The sequence below is a fragment of the Photinus pyralis genome, unplaced genomic scaffold (genome assembly GCF_008802855.1).
Source record: "Photinus pyralis isolate 1611_PpyrPB1 unplaced genomic scaffold, Ppyr1.3 Ppyr1.4_LG5, whole genome shotgun sequence".
Classification (NCBI taxonomy): Eukaryota; Metazoa; Arthropoda; class Insecta; order Coleoptera; family Lampyridae; genus Photinus; species Photinus pyralis.
The window spans coordinates 2,987,019-3,003,015 of record NW_022170596.1 but is presented as its reverse complement, the minus strand read 5'-3'; the positions used below and the strand labels follow the sequence as shown (position 1 = coordinate 3,003,015).

At 35.4% G+C, this 15,997-nt stretch overlaps 1 protein-coding gene across 1 annotated transcript in view; it reads left to right on the top strand.

The window, feature by feature from the left end:
• The first annotated feature begins 407 nt into the window (after positions 1-407).
• The window catches only part of LOC116172310, a 28,406-nt gene continuing 12,816 nt past the window's right edge, over positions 408-15,997 (top strand). The window contains exon 1 of the mRNA XM_031489510.1: positions 408-787. Coding sequence (XP_031345370.1) covers positions 722-787 — 66 coding nt within the window. The 5' untranslated portion in view covers positions 408-721. The remainder of the gene's footprint in view (positions 788-15,997) is intronic.

The window sequence follows — 15,997 nt, the reverse complement described above, 5'->3', positions numbered from 1 at the left end:
CGTGGGCTTACAAACGTACCAAAAACCTACGACATGTGGACGAAAGTTTAATAAATACCAGTACGTGTCATTCCCTGCATAAAACCATCTTGCAATAAAACAAAACGTGCCAATATTGCCAAATATGAAAACGCCAGTCCTTAATTAATGTTGTAATTGAGACTGCAACGACACTTGCTGTTAAATTATCGGCGGTTGTGTATGCGTAGAAACGGAAAAGGTAGATGGGAAACTTCTCCTGCTCCAGCTAAAAACGAATTATCAAATTAAAAAAAGGACAATTAGAAACTGAAGTGTTTAATAATGCGGCGTATGTAAAATTACGAAAAAACTCTCTACTTTTACAGTTAGTGTAACATACATAAACAATTAAATTTCAAGGAAGCGAGCCTGCTCGTAGTTTTCAAACATGGTTCAGCCGCTAAACGTTAGTTTTTAACTAGTGCACTGCTATAAATGTTGCAAGACTTGCAATCTGGCTAAAATATTTTTCGACATGACTCATGTGGTTTATGTTAAAATGGCGCACACTCCAAAAGGAGTTATAAATAACGTTAAAATTTGAACTCTGATAATCTTTCGAGGTTTACTAGTGATTAACGGTGAGGTTTAACGTCAAAGTAATTATTCGTCGGCAGTAAGCGACAAATTGTATCGGCGGGGTTTAAATTAAAGTGAAACGTGTTTAAATGCTACTTAATTTAAAGCGATTTAAAAAAGGATGCGACCGCTCAAGTTATTCAGATCATTATCCGTTGATACCAGCCGAAGCGATAATGAATGGAAGGTATTTATCCTTTTGATGAATTTTTATTTACTCTCGCTACAACCATTTTTCGAAATTGCGTAAGCGCGGTCACCGCCAGCCTTATGTGTTTTACGTTGTGTAATATACACACTGCATCATTTATATCGTAGAACTACTACAAGTAGCAATTAATTCTATAAAATCATCAAGGTCGCCGAGACTTGTTTACCTAACGCTTTTTCTTCTACTTTTCAAAAATTATGAGGAAATTTATATTCAGTCTGGGATTTTGCGAGTCAATTTTTACATTTTTGTGTCGTAAAGTCTGCACGAGAAACACCATCAACTGAATAAATGGCAACAAATTTCTAATGATTAGGGAGTTAGGGACTAAGATTTATCTACAGGGTGTTTCGTGTTTCTTATAAATTAAGAAACCATTATTATCTTAGCTGCTATCATTTATATTTTTTAACAAATATAAATCCTGCATGTACCGTATACATAACAAGCGCATTCGTACTACTGCAATAAGATTTTGTTCAATAATAAACAACGAGTGGTCACATGAGATATCTCGACATCGATATTCGTTCATTTCGAATTAAATACTCGAATATGTAACTTCCGATTTGAGAGAAAAGGAACCTTAATTTAGAAATTTAAGAGGCACATTGCGTATTTGATAACGTTGTTTTCAATAATTTATATGAGGTCAATAAAAAAAAATTAATATTAAAACCGAAATGCATACATGCAGGGTGTTAACAAACTCGTTGCAATGGCAGACAAAGCTCACGTACCATTTTTCGCTTTTATTTTTTGCGTCTTTTATTATTCATTATTTGGAAAACTAAGGGCAAACTCTTAAGGCACTTTTCTACGCTCTTTAAGAAAATGATTTTACTTTTCTCTTGCGAAATTTCGGTTTTTAGATACCAACATTAAATTTATTTTTTTAAATATGGACCTGGAATTCTTTTCTCTTTTGTGAGTAACTTTTGGTCTCTCAAAACTAATGATGTATATTACTACTGCTATCTCTTTTCGAAACAAGACATTTCAAGTTTCTTTTCTTTGGGATGGGTGGGATCTTTGTCACCTGCTCGTTAATTTTTTTTAATGGGATCATCGGGAGGAAGAGATCTTTGTCCCCTGTTCTCTTGGATATTTTAACGAAATCATTGTCCCCTGCTCTTGTTTTTTTGAAATGGGGTCATTGTCTCTTGCTCTTTTAGGTTTTTAAATTTTTTTGGAATCCGACTATTTGGAATGAATGGGAACTTTGTCATCTGCTCTTTAGTTTTTTTTTTTAAGGGATCATGGTGATGGGTGCGATCTTTGTCGCTTGCTTTTTTGATTTTTTTTAATGAGATGATTGCCTCCTACTTAGGTTTTTTATTTTTTTTTAAAAGGAACTTTGGGATGGGTGAGATCTTTGCCCCCTGCTGTTTTGTTTTTTTAATGGAATCATCGTCCCCTGCTCGTTTGTTTTTTTAATGGGAACATCGTGAGGAGTGAGATCTTTATCCTCTGTTCTCTTGGTTGTTTTAACGGAATCATTGTCCCCTGGTCTTGTTTTTTTTTTGAAATGGGATCACACAGCCTCACGCGCATCCACACAAAACACGTTTTCGTTTCATTTATGTGTATGGGAAATATGTAACTAGACCCAGGCCTGTTTATTTCAATAAATAAATAAATATATCTTTGTCCCCTGCTGTTTTGTTTTTTTAATGGAACCATTGTCCCCTGTTCGTTTGTTTTTTTTTAATGGGAACATCGGGAGGAGTGAGATCTTTATCGCTTGTTTTCTTGGTTGTTTTAACGGAATCATTGTCCCCTGCTCTTGTTTTTTTTTTGAAATGGAATCATTGTCCTGTGCTTTTGTTTTTTTAAATGGGATCATTGTCTCCTGCTCTTTTGGTTTTTTTAAAGAGATCATTGTCCCCTGCTCTTTCGTTTTTTTTAAATGGGATCATTGTCACCTGTTCTTTTAGGTTTTTTTTAGATGGAGCCATGGTGATGGGTGGTATCTTTAGCCCTTGCTTTTTTGTTTTTTTTAATGGGATCATTGTTCCGTGCTCTTGGTTTTTTTTACTGGAATCATTGTGGTTTCTATTTTTAATTTTTAACTAATTGTTACCACCGAGGTTACCACTCACAATACAGTTCGCGTAGGGTTTCATATGTCGTAAATTAAGGTTGAAGAAGGGTTTCTTTGTTATCGAAATATCACTGTTTATAAAGTGGACTACAGAAAATGTTTGCCACTTTTCTACTACCAAAAGTTTGATTTAGGTATCCTAATTTTTACAGTAAGTGTTTTAAGAAGTGTAACAATTCGTTGCTTTTAATCATTTTTGAGGGCAATGGTTTGTTTCTTCCTAAAAACGAGCATTGCATCGTAACTTTGGTAGATATTTATTGTTCTCCGTGTATATCAAAAAGATTTAATATTCTTCAAAGATTTAAATTGAATCAAAACATTCTGAAGCAGATTTGGCCAAAGAGATCAAATGCCAAGGCCAAAATTAAACAAGTATAAATTGTGCACAACTCTTGTGCAGATATAGCGTATTTTTTTAACCGTAATAGCTTTTGTTTTGACATCACCAATGGATATATTTCGTGCAGACGTCTCAATCGCCCTTTGTGAGTACCCTCTTCCGGCAATCCGTTCTTGAGGTATAAGGGAATATACCCGATTACGATAAGAGGTCGAGGAAGAGGATTAATTAATTAATTAATTAATTCCATGAAGGATAAAACTAGTTCCACCCCCCCTCCACCTCGTAGTTTGATAAGAGGACAGAAAGAAGGGCAATAGTTGGTAGAAAACGGTTCCTTTCGTCGGGGGGGGGGGGGGGGGCTTTTAGGCAGCAAAATTTGATGGCCGTCTGGTACACCTTCCAGGTATAGGCTACCTACTGCAAAAAATTCCAGGACTCTAGGACCAGTTCCCTAGAAGTAGTTCAAAACGGTAGAAGTGGGTCCGGACAGACAGACGGACGGACGGACAAAACGCAAACAATAGCACATTTTTTTAATTCTTAAAAATGCGCTAAAAAGCACAATAATACACTCTTGTGCAATTTTACGTAGAAATACGCGGGTTTTGGTGAAGTATTCAACGTAAGGGGGTTTTTAAAAACCAAACAGACTTTCTTTAGGGAACTTTTTTGTTTTTTTAGATGATATTTTATAAATTTTCGTTATGATTAATACTTTATTTTATATCGATACCAACTTTTGTTAAAAAAAGTTCAAAATTAAAAAAAAATGTTAGTCAGTTTGAGTTAAGTCATTCGATCAGAAATTAAAAATTATTTCTCAAGGTATGAAATGTCCCTAAGGGCTATTAAAATCGAAAAAATAAATTTGGAAGTACACTTTTCGCCTCTTGCTCGCAAGCGGCTTAATGACTTGTTTAATTTTGAACTTTTATTTTATTTTTTTATAAGAGTTATACATTTTTGAAATCGGGATTTTTTTTGTATTAAATGACCTAAATCGAGACCTAAATCTTTAAAATGCATCCCACGTCCTATATGAAATTTGGTATCGATATAAATAAAGTATTAATGATAACGAAAATTAATTTCCATCATCTAAAAGAACAGACAGTTTCCTAAAGAAAGTCTGTTTGGTTTTTAAATACCTCCCCAAATAACGATTTTAAAACCAAAAATCAAAAACGTCAATTATGTTATTTTTCGCCATATTTAGGAAACTTTAGAGAGGGGGAACATTTTTTTATTTTATTTTATTTATAGGCATAGTTATGCATCACTTTTGTCCATTTAACCAACTCTCTATCTATAATAAGCAAATCTGTACACGAAATTTGAAACAGCCTGTATATACATAAAGAACAAAGTGTCAGAAGTAGGTACTTTAAATGCGAATATTCTGAAAACGGAGTGTCCGAATAGAGTATCCAAACAGGGAAAATGGTTGATATGGACGAGACAGACAGACAGCCAGAACAGTCGGTACTTTAAACCCCGATATCTCGAAAACGGAATGTAGGACAACGGTACTTACAAAGACAATGAAAGGTATGAATGAGATATGAGGAGGGTACTCGCAAAGAGAAAATGGAAAATGTGACAAAGAAATATCACCTGCATTTTCCAGATCGTCTCATTATTTGCCGTAGAGTGGGTTTGCATACCAGGTTTAGCAGTTTATTCGTTTATGGTGGTTGCATTAGAATATTACATAAAGTTGAGAACGTGTCATATATTATAATACGTTATTAGTGTTATTACGTAATTTGGTCTTCTCAAGTTAACATAACTACCTACTTTATAAGAATACCATAACGCGATGTGGACGTTTCTTTTCGTTTAATGGTCGTTTTGGTTCTTTGGGCCTAACACAGCATCTCCCTCTGAATATGCTTATGCTTAGGTATGTGTTGCTGTATTTTTGTAATTAAATAAGTAAAGACCAAGAGAGGATAAAAGGTGAAATGTGCAAAGGCAGGTGGAGATGATTTAACAGTGTCACTTTTTAGAATAATTTTGTTTTGTCTGTTACTGGTTGTCATCCTTCAGGAATTTCCAATCGTAGATTCATTAGACCTGGATTGAACAACATGAGAGATAATAATGAAACGATCAATGGTTTGGGAGGAGTATTTGTGCTCTCATTAAACTGAACACTCGAGCTATTGACAGGCCGTCAGAATGTCAAATCGGAACATTTTGTGCATGGTGCAGTGTATCGAGATTCGAGTTTGGTTTTTGTAGCTCAAAGGTGTATTTGTTCAGGTAAAGAAAGTGAGAGCTTTATGATCACTGAAAGCGTTGCAATACAATCCATTAATTTTAATTAACCCCTGGAGTATAACAGCGTGAATCAATTCACACGTCTGTAACTTGTGTGATGTAAAATCCCATGTTTCTCGTCGACAACGAAAGAATCAAAAATTATAAATTGTTGACATTTAAGCATACCTCCGTCCGCATTATCCTCGTAAGTATTTGAAACGAAATAGTACCATTAGAGGCGGCCTTTCCACAGAATTAAGCTAACGGCCTCTTGTGGTTGTAAACTTGGGGGTTTTTATTCGTGGCGTAAAGGTCGTATTCGCGAAGATAAGTGCCGTGTTACTTCAACTTCGCTGGTTTCACCGTCCATAAACACGTAATTTTCGTAGACCTGAAAGCGCCATTAATCCCTTTCTTACCTACAAAACGCAGATTTCGATCTAAAATTATACAAAGCGTGAAATGAACACTTGAAATTGACCGCCTCCCGCTTAGTCACTTATGCAAAATTTCAAGGTTTGTTTGACTAATAAAATAACATGTCACTCATCATCGGCGAAGAGTACCGTAGGCGTAGGTCATTGAACTTTTTGTTAATAAAAACAGAACAATAGGACCATTCAATAAATCGCTAACTCGAAGTAAGTCTTCAGGTGTGGAGCTTTCCGACACCTCGAAACACCTTAAAATATAAATCATAATAAATATGATGCGGCAACAAATCTGTAACTGCGTTCATCAATCACAATCTTTTTTTGATTGATCGTTATGGAGTAAGTAGAGCCTTTTTACACGTGAACTCGCTGGTTAAATTTCACAATTTATCGCACGTGTTTATTAATAGTTTAAATTAGTATGCCTCTTAGACATGTATAATTTACAACAGAAATCGGCTCGAATGTGAATGTCGAACTTTATTTAATTGCAAACGTGGGAAGTAATTCCGTCAATATTTATAGGTATTGTAAAGAACAATGGAATGGAATTGTTGATTTGATTTAGCATGAAGAGAAGCACGTGCAAGAAAATGATTTTACACATGTTTTACCGGGAATGCATGTCAGATGTTTCAGAAGTTCGTTAACATTATTAAACAATTTCGGTCTATATTTTGCACTTTGTGGGAAGTGCCCAAGGATACTATATAATATAAGGATTGCTCGATCCCTATACTTGTAATGTTGCCCAAGTTTAAGTCATATGTGACGTCACCAACGGACCCGGCTGTCAGAATTGACAGTTATAATTTGCTAAGTTGTGAACGTATTTGCATGGACACCAATACGCCGATGTGCAATATTAGACTGTAACAACAGCCGTGTTTGCACAAAAATCACTAACCCGGAAGTCATTTACCATAACTTCCCTAAAACCGATGGATTAATACGCAAGGAATAGATATGGTGCTGCAAGCGAGGACAAGTGTCTAATTTAAATGCCTGCCTACAACACCCATTTGAACGTATTTTATGGTAATCCTAAAGGTCGATTCTCATTAGAGCAGCACCGAGCGGCGCGGCGCAGAGCAGCGCGGCGCGTCGCTAGCAGCAAATTGTAGAGGGGTATTCCCACTTAAGCACCATTTGGAAGCGTGACGAAGCAGCGTTTCTGTTTGTGTTCAGTTTAAGGGAGAATGTATTCTTACACGCTCGAAGAAGAGCCATCATCGTCATCATCACCAGATGATTTCATAATATTTATAGCGGCACTATGCCATGTACACGACGAAAAAAGAAGAAAAAGAAAGCGGACGAGTACAATTAATTTTTTTTCTTTGTCCGTCCATAGCGAATCCACTAACACACGCAAGCTCAACACAGAAGACAAATAAATGCTTTTCACAAGCCGCAGCACCACGCTGATCTGCTTCGCTCCTCGATTCCCACTTGTCCGTCTACACGCAGAGCGGCGCGTTTCAAAGCAGCGCTGCGTATTCCAATGCTTCCCGACGCGCTTAAAATTTGCTGCGCTGCACCGCGCCGCTCTGCTCTGCATCGCTCTGCCTAGGTGAAAACGGATCTACTTATTTACATGCGAACAATTGAGAGCAGCTTTTCACCGCGCCGCGCTGCTCGATGCTGCTATAATGGGAATCGGCCTTAATCAAAGTATGCGCTGGTACTGGGTCCGCGAGTGACGTCACTACACGCGGCGAAAAAATTCAGTGATCGAGCAATCCATATATTATATAGTATCCTTGGGAAGTACCGGGCTGTAATGCAATTTACTAACGCCTACACAAATGCCATTTTAAAAATAGCTAAAACTAGGAATGGGAAGAACAATCTTAATTTCTAATGGCATATCACAATACTGTAATTAATTATGCCATTGTAATTACTATTATTCTAACACATAGAAAAATGAATTATATTACCATTTATAATTATTGCATAATTAACAATTAAATTAAAAACTATTTTTTTGAATTTTAATGTTTGAAAACGAGCACAATTGACAATGAGTGCCTACGCCTAGAACCTATGATCAAGGTATTTTTTATAACAGTGTGTAATATATTATATAAGATGGTTGTAACAGAATATCTTTAGGAATAATGCTACAACTCCCAGTTCAATGTATGAAATCACCTTGAAATGTAAAATGCCTAAATGTCGATATCGCTACTAACAAAAAAAAACAATCACAACTTAAGCGGTCAATTTGATATGTTTTGACAATATTTACAAGGGAAATTGTAGTGAACAAGGAACATGAAAGTCATTGCATGAAAATAAGGCAGAAATTATCAAATCAATCAGACCATCTAAGCACGGACCGCTTACAGAATGTGTGTAATCCACAATTGTCACAAATAAATTAAACACAGATCACGAGCGCATTACAAAACAAATTGTGGCGAGAACGGTAAATAAATAACTGGAGATATTCTCTGTTAGTTTGGTAGGTTATTTTCTTGTATCTAATAAGTTATTTTCCTCTTTGCTACAACTTGCTTCTTTTCATTTTACCTCCTTCACACATTTTTCCAAATGCACATTCTTCTGCAAGTTGTAACGCTAACGGGTAGTTACAAAATCAGGACAGAAAAAAAATTACCGAATCGTAAGAGTTCGCCCTTAATATTTCCCTGCTAAAAGATATCAAATTCACTTGTATTAACATTCATTTCTTAAAATACCTATATTTGGTACCAAAATGTATATACTATATTATGTGTATTTTTACTTTGATAATTCCTGTAATAGGCTTTATTGCTGTTGGAATTAAATAATAAATAAAATATTTAAAATTCAACGCCCTTCATGGATTTGATTTATTTCAATTTTGAATACAAAAAAATCCGGCTACCTTATCTATACCTTATCTAAATAGAAAAGTAATAATAGTGTTCATTGGTCGTGCGATCCTACTTATTGATCCACTAGGCTGCTCCAAATGATTGTAAAGTACAGTCGACACAAACTCCTAGATCTCTTCTAATGAATGGCTCTTTTGATTTTGAATTTGGAAATCGTATTAAAACGATTACCCATAATTACGCAGTAAGACCGCAAATGTCAATGGAGCTATGAACTCTTGTCGGAATCCGCACACCAACGGTGGCTTCGGTTTTCCTTTGCACAAAAAAAATAAACGGTATAATTACAAAAATGAAATTTAAGAAAAAGGAAGTTCCAGCGGTAATTTACAAATTAAAATCTGTAAACGATGACGGCGACCATAGTGGACGAAACGGCAGAACGAGAGTGATTCGGGCGCCACCAGAAGATTTCGAATGGAGAACGGCGGTCCTAGGAATTTTAAAGGACAAGCAGTGAGCGGCTACTGGTGACTACTAAAACAAAACTTATAGCGCACAGCAATTTCCCTAAGCGGGAACAGTAAATAATAATCGAATTCGGTAGCGGTTTCTACGAGAAAGCAAATGCAGGAAGTATATCCCCCCTTGCAATTAATGAAACGGAAAGTATCAAAAATCTTATCATGCAATTAATAGAGCGTTCAAACTCTAAGTTCTGATTGATCCACTTGCTTGATCCGAGGATTGATCCAAATTGAAAAGGACGGTCGATACAAAATCCTGGGTATATAATATTGTTCCTTTGATTTGAAGTTCAAACACGGTCACTCAAATTCTTCTAGTTTGCATGGTCACAGAATGTAATTTCGCGGGTTTAAAACACTACCACTATTAAAAGGTACCCTACAAACCTTCACTTGAACTACCACTAGTGTTCGTATTTATCGCAATAGTAGTAGTAGTAGTAAAGGTTACGTCTAAAACTTTACGCGTTTGTTCGTATTCGCCGTGATTCGCAGTTATAATTGAAGGTCACAGAACTTTAATTCGCCCGTTCAATTTAGTCGCACACAATTTCTCTGAAAGTAATAGTTTATAGGTAATTAACGCCCTGCCCTGTCTTACCCTATCTGGGTAAAATAACAACCCTGTCTTACTTCTAGGCGCGAATTCTCTTGGCATTAATAAAACACCCTAATTTACATGGGATTGACTTAAGTGCGCTTACGGCGCAATGCGAATATCGCACGAGAATAAATCCACCCTACGGTAATTTACAGGTGACCTGCCTTGAACGGTTCATGCTAATCCGACACGAATTTTTAACACACAATAAAATCGACTACGCTAATTTACAGGTGGTTAACTTGACTTGGCTCACGGTTCAACGTTAATTATAATTGACGTTTCCCCCCGAACAACCAACTTCCTATATTACTTTTCTTTTTTGAGTGACACCTATTCCTGGACACAAACCGTTTCCACCAATAAAACTAATTTTACCCAACCAATCAGATTTCTTATCAGCTAAAATCGACTCAACGTGGGGTAACCGTGGATATTGCAAAACCAACGCTTTGTAGCTGTCTAGATAACAACGACTACAAAATAAACAAAATCCGAGCCAATCATGTCTTATCTCAAGACTCACTGGCGTCGCAAGCTTTCAAACGCATTTTAACAATCGGGTAAATCTTGTACATCCTTACACTAGATGGTGACACGACAAAAGCTAATAGAACTAAACAAGTTTGAAAGTACTCGATGCGTCGTTTTTGTTAGACGAATTGAGGTTTTATTAGCAACACCTCTGACCCCTTTACCGGACATTTTATGTCTTCGTATAATTCCTTTATTTTTTTAGTCTTCGAGGATCTGATTAGCCTTAAGCTTGCCGTTTTTACCTTGTTGCTGTGTATTTTCTAATGTCTAAGCGTTTCATTCCATGAAGTAGGTATTTGCATACATTTCTGTTTAGCACCTTCCATTTGTCTTTCCATAATGAACCTGTTTCGCTGAATCAACATACAGGGTGTTTTTTTGGGAGCTTTAGTTAAACGTTTCTGGGAAAGTAAAATAGGTAGGTTTTTGAAAATTTATACTTAGGAGTTACTCTGAAGGCCGAATCGATGTAAAGTATTTTCAAAATGGCCGCACTTCCGGAAACACCGGAAGTAGATAGTAACTTCATTATTTTAAATGCAACCCCTATTTTTTTATTGCATTTTTGGATTCTACGTGAAATTTCAATTCTTTTGATACCCATATGTCGATATCTGCCGTTTATGGTTTTTAAGTTATTTTGACTTTAAGAAAAAAAATGGCGGATGCAGATGGTACCTTGATAATTGATTACTTGAAAAAGGTTATATATAGTCATGGCAACCCATTATTATCAGTGCATAGAGAATGAATAGGGCTTTCACTTAGTGTACTTAAAAAAAGTTAAGTTGCGTACAACCGCACCTATGGAGATCCAAATTTAAGAAACTTCAAAGTCTATAAACTCAGTTTTTTTAAATGGAATGACCATGTTCTTAATATTGCATTAGATAGAGAATCGAAAGTGGCATATTTTGATATTACATGTTCCTATAGCTATCTTTAACAGTTTCTGATTTATTCCCATTTCATTGAATTGATCTCGGAATTGATGCCAGTTTTTTCACATTTTCTTTTTAGTAGTTGGCCATGATTTTATAACAATCAAATTTTAAACAAATCAAGGAGTGGATTTTTTAATACCATTGATTCTAGTTCTAGTCTAAATAATTCATTAATAAATAACTCAGGAGGGATATGAGACGGAAAATTTTTGAAAAATCTAAACAGAGTCGTTCAACTGAATTTCTTAAACAACGTATAAGTCTGGAAATTAAGAGAGGTAATGCGGTATCTGTTCGAGCAACAATTCCATACCAAAAATTTTGAACGAAGTTTTTTATATTTTGCATTGAATTTATTTTGTTAATCAGGCATTTGCAATTCAATTCATTTTCTTAAATATTCTCTTGTAGAGCTTTGTATCACTTGTGCTTCAACGGTTTGTAGTGCATTTGGGGGTACAACATTTCCAAAATTGATACAATTTCGTTCCAGTGTTCGAATGAATGTACGGCAAGCACGTGTCGCGATTTTGTCCATTTCACCATAAATAACAATTACCTAAATTCCAAAATAGGTGAAACCACTCCGAGTCATTTTTCGATTTTTGAAAAACCTATGTTCACCTATAACAGTAGGTGACGGATTAGTGTCACTAGATTTGTTTAAAATTCGATTGTTATAAAATCATGGCCGACTACTAAAAAGAAAATCCGAAAAAAATAGTGTCAATTCAATAAAATGGGAATAAGTCAGAAACTGTTAAAGATAGCTATAGGAACATGTAATATCAAAATATGCCAATTTCGATTCTCTATCTCATGCAATAGTAAGAAAATGGTCATTCCATTTAAAAAAACTGAGTTTTTAGACTTTAAAGTTTCTTAAATTTGGATCTCCATAGGTGCGATTGTACGCAACTTAACTTTTTTTTAAGTACATTAAAAGAAAGCCCTATTCATTCTCTATGCACTGATAAAAATGGGTTGCCATGACTACAACCGTTTTCAAGTAATCAATTATCAAGGTACCGTCTGCATCCGCCATTTTTTTCTTAAAGTCAAAATAACTTAAAAACCATAAATGGCAGATATCGACATATGGGTATCAAAAGGGTTGAAATTTCACGTAGAATCCAAAAATTAAATTAAAAATAGGGGTTGCCATTTAAAATAACGAAGTTACTATCTACTTCCGGTGTTTCCGGAAGTGCGGCCATTTTGAAAATATTTTACATCGATTCGGCCTTCAGAGTAACTCCTAAGTTCAAATTTTCAAAAACCTACCTATTTTATTTTCCCAGAAACGTTTAACTAAAGCTCCCAAAAAAACACCCTGTATATGATTGACCTTTAAAGGTCATTTTTTTATGGTGCAGTCAAATTCAACCAGCATATAAATCATTTATCTGAAGCATTCTTTTTTCGTAGGTTGACTATTTGTGACAATGTGTGCCAGTTTGTGTACAGATTTGCATCCAACGTTTCGTCTGCAACGTCTTGTTGACGCAGATGCAGTCTAACAAAATGTTGTGTGTAAACGGCGCTTTAGGTTACGTCTGCAAATAACAGTTTCACTTTCAAGCTCTTTCAAGATCTCCCACTTTTAATTTGGACTTTTTTTGTCAACTAATTTAAAGCCAGACGGGTTTGGTAACCACACATTGGACTTTTATAATTTGCCAAATTTCACTACGTTTGGGCCTTGCAGGTTGCGTGAGTTTTGCAATCCTACCCTAAAAAAGGTCATAGCCGTAGAAAAAAGAAAGTAGAGCAAATAACTTGCATAGTGCAATGTCACTCAATACAATGTATTCAATATGAATAAATTATTCTGGCAAATTTTCCTGCTTCTATTTACGAAATCTATATCGATGCGTGTAGTCGAGAATCGACCCAGTTAGCCAATATTTGCTCTGTCATCGTTTGGATTCTATGCCAAATTTCTATTGCCGCAACGTGCTCAAGTTCAAAGTCGCCGTGCTTATAGCGCATTACTTTTACATAACCACGCCATCGTGACCATGATAATAAATTAGATCTATAAAAGGTTTAATTATGTTCGCGTAGATTAAGAATTATAATAATGTATTTTGTAGGTAAGTTATAAACAGCTGACGTAAGAATTGAAAAGGTATTTTTCACTTTGATAATTAATTATTAGAAAACAATTAAAATTTGAATTATGGATGGCGCCTTTTTGGTGGTCCTTAATTATAACTTGTGATTGAATTGGAACAATTAATACACGAAATGCGTTCTTGTCTCCTGAAGATATTTCATTGTAGGTACTTATCTTTGTATTGTTTATTGCAGCTATTAGTTAATGGCAGTCTTCGTAAAAGACGGGTGGTTAGGCAACATAACAAGCGCGACGTTGCGACCATACCGTTTATTTTTTGTTCCAACTCAATCAAGACGTTAAGGCTCAGGTCATACGAGGATGAGATATATAATTTTCGTGTTGTTGCTTTACATACCTGAACTGCTACGAGGGCTGCTGGAAAAGTTTTAAAAAACAGGGAGCAAAAACACTTTTAAAGTGAATTCTTTGTACGAAAATACCTCCCAAGATTTTCGCTAATAATGTTTTTATTTTAGAATTGGTAGATGTTAAGTTTACACTTAATATATAAACAGTACATTGCTGACTAATTAATATAGTTAAAAAAATGCCAAGGTAAGGTTATTGGCACAATTACAGATGTGAAGTGTATTTATTTAGTATTTACATCCAGGTTAGATGTTCATCGACGTCCACAGCTCATATCATTTTGATCAACCCCAATTTTCATAATCTGGATTCATTGCATCTTTAGTGATTTTTTCATTACAATTAGTACTATGGCTCTATACCTTTCGTTGAGACCTTTCATTATAGTACCATGAAGTATAAAACCAGTTCCCCCCTCCCTCTTTTGATACGTCAGCAAGAAGTGTGGTAGTTGGTAGAACACTGTACCTTTCGTTGAGACCTTTAATTAAAATACCATGAAAGATAAAATTAAATTTTTTTTTAATGCGCTAAAAATGGTATATTAAGAAAGTAGTGTATAATCGACTTTTTAAAGCATGTACTTACATCATTACTTTTTTGTACTGAATTTTCCTAACTGTAACGCAAATAGATACATTATGAAACGCCCCGTATAATGCGACTTCCAATTTCTTTCAAAATAATTTTTTTGGCCGATCTGTGTCAAAGTTTGCCATTCCGGAATTGTGACTCTTCGCAGATCCCACTCTGGTAATCTCTCTGTACATATGTACACTTAGCTTGATTGCTCTACCATGTATATATGAAATTCTTAAAAGGTCTGAAAAATTCAGAGGAGCACTTGAATCCTCGGCTATCAAAGTCAGGAGAGCACATTAAGAACTGTAAAAGCTCCGTGAAGAGTTTTGAGAATCCGTAAGAGCTTTTTAACGCGCCTCAAGATAAAGCTTTTAAAGATTATAAAGGGTTTTTAAAGATCATATGAGACTCTTGAAATGTTTATGGAATATTAAAGGCTCTAGAAGTCTTTGGAAGCTCGTAAAAATCTCTTAAGCACGAGTAACGACTTTACACATTGCAAGAGCTGTAAAGACCAATTATACACGTGTTTCTTATAGTATGCAATTTAAAAATAAGGGAAATAAAATAAAATCATATTGACGTTATACTCGTAACTCCCTAATTCCTGATTGCCATGGAAATGTCACTTGACGTTTGCTTAGAAAAATCACCGTGTATGTAAATAAAATGACTTCAGTTGAAAAAGACTGTCTATTCTATGGCTTGTTGCAAAAGCAGAAGAAAAGTCGGTAGGTAAAACTTGACGTTTGCTTTGAAAAATCACCGTGTTTGTAAATAAAATGACTTCCGTTGAAAAAGATAATACACCGTTCATTCAGTGGCTTGTTGCAAAAGCAGAAGAAAAGTAGGTAGGTCTAAAATCGAAATCTAGTAAAGCCTATTATAAAGAATATGAACAGTTGTTTCCGTGGATGCATAAGCATCGTACGAACAAAGACTTAAATGCATCGATAATGCTGGCATATATGATGGAAATGTCAAACGTAGTTAAATTTGCTATCCTTTGGTGCATTCATTCAAAACTTCAAACAATGATGCGTATACATTTTGAACAGAGTTTGCAGCATACCCTAAATTGCGCGCGTTTATGAAAGCTTCAAACAAAAGATAGGTACAAGCCAAAGAAATGTTCAACATTTACGGAATGCGACCTAAGAAGATTTTTTATTTCAGCACCAGATGACAGTTTCAAAAGTCATACTTGAAGTATCATTACTTAGCAACTTTAAAGCACGTGTGTTTTAAAGGCCATATTTGCTTTTTGAAATCAGTAGCTGATAGCTCTGGCACCTGAGGCAAGAAAAATCTTGACGATTAATGTGCACATGCGCAATAACAACTTTTTTATTCATTAATATATTTCGATGACATATTGTGCTCCGTTTCTCGTTCCGATAATGTGAAATGAAAAGGGGCGTGGTAGAAAACACAATCCATATTTAACCAAACATGTGTGAAGTTAGCAGCTAATTTTCAGCAGTAAAATTGCCGAATACGCTCGAATGTCCCGTGGCGTAGCTTTTT